This window comes from Hypomesus nipponensis, chromosome 3 (genome assembly GCF_054491055.1).
Source record: "Hypomesus nipponensis isolate SF chromosome 3, ASM5449105v1, whole genome shotgun sequence".
Lineage (NCBI taxonomy): Eukaryota > Metazoa > Chordata > Actinopteri > Osmeriformes > Osmeridae > Hypomesus > Hypomesus nipponensis.
In genome coordinates, this window is record NC_140363.1 from 13,745,001 (window position 1) to 13,750,893 (window position 5,893).

The window sequence follows — 5,893 nt, forward strand, 5'->3', positions numbered from 1 at the left end:
ACACACTGTCCTAAGGGTCTGGGCCTGTCCCCCATGCAGTGACATGGGCACACAGGTTGTTGTGAAAGCTGAGGCAGGAGGAGAGGGGTTTGAGCGGAGCAGGGGGAGGGAGACGGCATGGGAGGAAGAGTGTGCAGAGGGGAAGGAGACAGCTGTGGTCCTGCCCCTGGTCTGGTGGGCTGCGAGCTCTGGTGAGCTCTGACATCACCGCGGCCCCCTGGGAGGACTGCCCACGGCCCCCGACAGGTGGGGCTCAGAGGGAGAGGGAGGGAGCCAAGGAATGAAAGGGAGACAGAGGAAGAGAGGCAGGGAGGGGAGAGAGACACAGTGGCAGCAGCAGACTAAACACCACAAAGCCCAGCTGCTAGCCAGACCTGCCCAACGACGTCCCCACCCCCCACACACCACCCACCCACCACCCCCCACACACCCGCCTCTTCTGTCTGCACCATGAAAGACAAAAACAAGGACACATTTTCACTTCCTCTTTCCTTTAAAAATAAAAAAGAAGAAATCTCTCCTATAAACGACATTCGCCCAGAACCCTGACCGAGGCGGAAGCTATGCTTCATATCGACCCTGCTTCTGTCTGCCTCTCTCTCTCTGAGGTCCACACAGACCACCCCTCCCACTGTTTATATTCCTATTGTTTTTAAAGATTTTCTCTCTGCCCAGGGTGGTGGATATATTGCCAAAAGCAAGAAAGGAAGCAGGGGAAGGAGGACGAAAAAGGGAAGTTTTGCTGAAGGACATTTGTAGAGGCAGCTTTTTACACCCCTCCCCCCCTGCTCCCTAAACACACACTCTTTCTACTCTTTAAATATTGAGAATCATTGAAAATTCTTCTGCTCGGCTCTTTCATGCTCCAAACTGTAGCGAGGCCACTGGGCTGCCACTTGCACCACAACTGACCCAGGCTTGAACCTGAACCTTTAGGACTGCTGCTTGTTCATACTGTCTTCTCTGGCTATACTGACAGCATGTCCCTCACTGGACTGGACCCCTGGGCCCTCAGAGAGGCAGACCCCCACTCCCACTACACTCTTCTCTCCCCATTAATCTGATTTCTTTCTCCCTCTAAAGCCCAGGAAGGGCTCACCTAGGATCTATTGTTGTCATTCCTCATTGAGGGGCTTCCCTTTTAGAGGACTTTGTTGCTTGGTCTTTTTATTGCTTGGATGCCTGTGTGTTGGTCATCTGAGCACTACAACCTGGGAGAGCCTGGGAGCCAGGGCTGGCTCTCCAGAATAGACCCCGAGCTGTAAGAAGTCTTGAATAGTGTCTGTAAGAAGTGGGGCAGTACAGTAGAGTAGAAGACTGCAGAGTGGAGTAGATTGCAGCTGGGTACAGTAGAGTGTGCTGGGAGGTTTGAGGAGACAGTTATTACTTAACAGGCCCTGTTTTATGTGGCAGGAGCCCCTCTGTTTTTTAATGAGCTGTTAGAGGAGAGGCTGGAGAGAGTCATGCCAGAAACAGAGAGAGAGGAGAGAGAGAGAACAAAAGAGAGGAGACAGAGGGGGGAGAAATAGAGAGCCATAGAGGGTGAGGAAGCGACAGAGAGAGAGAGAGAGAGAGAGAGAGAGAGAGAGAGAGAGAGAAGAGAGTGAAAGGGGAGGCTTTCCAGAGTTTTTCTTTTCTTCAGTCCTAATTGGGTGGTAAGGGTTCCCCTTTGATGTAGGGGCACTAACAGGCAGGTACTGCAACTTCCAGGTGCTGCAGCATTCTCCCTCCGTCCCTCTGTCCATCCCTCCCTCCCTCCGACCGCCTCTCTTCTCAGTGAAGAGTTTAGCTCTATTTCAGGCTGTTCCCCTGTCACCACCATTTACTTACCCAGACTCAGAGGACACAGGGTTTACACATTGTAGAAAATATAGCCTTTGTTTCGCTTTCTTGATTTTTTTCTCACATTTTGCTCAAATTTGTATGAAGTTTCGACAAAGTTTAGACCCAAAAAAACAACCTCAAGCCATTTATATTCAACATTGTGCTTACAGAAAGCTAGCAGAGCACCGTGTCTATGTGTCAGGGGTTGAGGTGTATGGGGGTGAGGGGGCCTGGCCAAGGTCCTTCCTTCCATATTGACCTCTTTCAGAAAGGGTTTCGTGTGTGCAGCAAAATTAGATTGTCAGTTTGCTGGGTGCTGATAAAAGGACTGAGACTCGAGTGTGACTGCGTGAGAGAGGCGGCGCACGCGCGCAGAGAAGGACGATACTCCAGGAAGGGTGTTTTTTTTTTTCTGTTTGAATAACAAGTTCCTTCACTACAGCACAGCTTTTTAATACAATGTGTAGGTGTACGTGCGTATGTGTGTGTGTGTGTGTGTGTGTGTGTGCTGCAGTGTATCATTTCCCCAGTGACAGGCAGGGACATGCCCCCTCCCTCCTCAGGGACAGTTTTATGGCCGCTCTCTATGGCCTCTCTGTCACCAGGCCACAATGGAGAGCAGATAAATAATCAGATAGTACGGCAGCAGGCTGGGGGAGGAGGTTGGGGGAGAGGGGGGTAGTTGGAGGCTCGGGGGGAGGCTGGAGGGAAGGCTGGGTGGAAGACGAGGGCTAGGGGCAAGACTGTGGTGGGGGCGTTCTACACAGTGAACATGTCAGACAGATAGAATGAAAAGGACATGGGGAATGCAAGCTTGCGTCACCCTTATCTCTCAACCCTTTCCTCCCACACACACACACACACATCCAGGGCTCAAAATTAATGGCATCCCGTTGTCCCGGGGATGATGAAAAAGATGTCTGGGACATTTCAACACAGACCTTGGGACGACTCTGGGACAATAGACCATAACAATATAAAATGAATACACCAGTGATTTAACACCTTTTTTCAAAAATATTTTTTCAACCTTTCAAAACTTTTTTTCAAAACTTTTTCAGTGAAATGAGAGGAGAGGGGAGAACAGAGAAAATATATTTTTAACCTTTTGAACATCTTGCAAAAAAATACATGCTAAATTCACCATCCCAAACTAAACTTGATCTGTCCCAAAATGCCCCCTCCAAAAAATTTTCTAATGGTTTGAAAAAGTTTTGGAAAATAAGAAAACCTTCTTTTCAACCTTAAGAAACATCTGCACACACCACAGAGTGAATATCACTGCAGCTCAGGTCAGTGAACATGCCGGGTGTGTGTCATGCATCACCATGCTGCCATGCAACAATGGAGCAGTCTGTGAGATGACACACCACATGTGATACACATGACTGGGTGAGCCTTCCACACACACAGGGCCGTCTCACTGGCAGTGGTGGGTTGAAAACACCAATGCAGCTGTTCTGTATGTTAGCTGTGGAGCGTTAGAGAAAGTCAAGACTGCCAGTTGAATTGCGGGAGCTTTTTGTGTTTGGAAATCAGTCTGGAACATTCTCATAGTAGCCACATCAGATGCTGCAGAAGCCTGTGAAATATTCTGTCAAATCAGCTCTGATGGAACAGGTGGATCTGCTCACCTGCTGTAAAGATTTCACCCCTGTACTGGGGAGGTTTTTCCATCTGTGTCTGCCCATCTTTCTCACTGGGTGTGTCTGTCTGTGTGTGTGTGTGTGTGTGTGTGTGTGTGTGTGTGTGTGCATGGGAGTCAAGTGGCTGAGTGGTTAGGGAAGCGGGCTAGTAATCAGAAGGTTGCCAGTTTGATTCCCGGCCGTGCCAAATGACATGGTGTTCTTGGGCAAGGCACTTCACTCTACATGCTTTGGGGGGAATGTACCTGTACTTACTGTAAGTCGCTCTGGATAAGAGTGTCTGCTAAAAGACTAAATGTAAATGTAATGTAATGTGTGTGTCTGCTGTCTGTCCACCTGTACCTACCTGACTAGGTACTTGCCTCTCAGTGTTGGTATTGGCTAACCCCTGCATGTCTGTCTGCCCGCCCTTCTCTCCGCCTGTCCAGTCAACTCTGGGGACGGGATCGACTACAGCCAGCAGAAGCGGGAGAACATTGGTGACCTGATCCAGGAGACCCTGGAGGTGTTTGAGCGCTACGGGGGCGAAGACGCCTTCATCAACATAAAGTACATGGTGCCCACCTACGAGTCCTGCATGCTCAACTGAGCATGACTCCCCCCCACACACACACACACACACCTCTACACCCCCCCCCCCCCCCCAGCCTGTTACCTATTAAATTCATAACTGCAGGTCATTATAGTTTTTCAGCTGTCTGTGTCTCAGGATGCCACAGCATGTTTGTACTGCTGTCACACTATCCTCTGTCAAAACAGTGGTTCAGAAAGCAAAACAACAACAGAACAACAAGGAAACCAGAAACAAAAACAACTGTGTTTGTCTCTCATTAAAGTGTGATTGTCAGATTCATGTCACTCTCTACATGTTCATTTCTAAATGTCTCTGGGGCACACTGGCTGAGTTTGCCCTCATTCAGCCAGGTTTTGTTGTGTAGTCTCTGCGAGGCACTGCGCACTGAATGTCAGTCATAAAAACACAAAGGCAGATGGATGGACGGAGACGGGTGGACAGAGAGGGGCATCGGCTGTGCTGAAGCTGTTTCCCTGTGTGAGTCGAGGCAGGGAGCCAATACTGACACTCCTGTGAGAACCGGGGCTGGAGGTGGAGCATGCCCAGGCATGCTGGGAAATGCCTTGAAGAATGAGGGCCGGCAGCATTCCTGTCTTACGCTCACACACATACACACACACACACACACCTCTACAGGTAACCTTCTCCATTTTGTATTTTTTTTACCACAACATTAAAATGATGTGTTTGTGTGGGCGAGTGAGTGTGTGTATGTGTGCCTTTGTTGGTATCTCTGCGTGTGTGTTGTTGGTCAGGAACATTCAGTAACCATGGGGGAAGGAAGAAGGAAAGACGCCATGTCTTTGCTGCGTGTGAGGAATGCACCCATACTTACACTGCGCTACTGTCTCCACTCCCTTTCATCCCATGTCCTCCTACTGTACAGTAGTTAATGAGATTCCTGCTTAGAGCTCCCAGTCACAATGAGTGCTTCTTTCCAGACACAATGACAGCATTAGTCAGACTGCTGTTCACAGGGCACAGCCAGGACCCACAGCAGAAAGCCTGCCTAATTGATTTCTGACTCGCACAACAAGGACACTCGGAGCACAGGCTCTTAATGCAAGGCATGTCTCAAACCCAACCACTTCACAGACTTGCAGAGGAAGTACTGAAGAAGAGAAGGCTTCAATTTCAATTTCAAACAGTGCTGTTCCTCAGTTTTGTTTACTATGAAACTCGTTATTATGTTATTCTCCTCGTTTTCTTTACTGCCTAAAAGAGATTAACAAATGCAAAAAGAATGTGTCAGAGTACATGCAGGACAATAAATCACGTTTCCATAAATCATATTTCCGAGCAGCTCTATGGGCTTTCCAGGTGTTGTGTTTTGTGTGGAGCCCTGTAAACCCTCCCCTCAGCTCATTCCAGAGGACGGCAGGAGCTAAGGAGTCTTCTACCTGGGTATGAATGACCGGCAGATCCACATTCCATTCATTCAATGATTCATTCATTGAGGTGCAGTATGGAGAGCTACAAAGACACATTGCTCAAAACAACCTCCCGTGATGCATCTAGTGTGCAGCTCACAGTGCTGATCAGCTGTTGTTCCTAGAGCACAGGAGGACAGGCCTGATAAGGAGCCCAGATCAACTCTGGAACATATTCCTCACGCACGCCTCACTCCGCCTGATTTCTATCCACTAAGGGCAGAGTTCACTCATACACACACACACACACACACACATACGTGGTGTGTGTGTATGACACCTGCTCCATCATCCACCATGATAGATCCACCATCATGCTTTCCCACCATGGGCCAGGCTTGTGAGTGTAAGATGTTGAATCACAGAGTAAAAACTCGTCGGTCTACATGGATGAAAAGATTGTCTGAGTTATAAAGATT

The 5,893-nt window shown here is 48.8% G+C and overlaps 1 protein-coding gene across 1 annotated transcript in view; it reads left to right on the forward strand.

The window, feature by feature from the left end:
• The window catches only part of pacrg (PARK2 co-regulated), a 90,631-nt gene extending 86,308 nt beyond the window's left edge, over positions 1-4,323 (forward strand). The window contains exon 5 of the mRNA XM_084683269.1: positions 3,899-4,323. Within this exon, the coding sequence (XP_084539395.1) occupies positions 3,899-4,059 (161 nt within the window). The 3' untranslated portion in view covers positions 4,060-4,323. The remainder of the gene's footprint in view (positions 1-3,898) is intronic.
• The last annotated feature ends 1,570 nt before the right edge of the window (positions 4,324-5,893 follow it).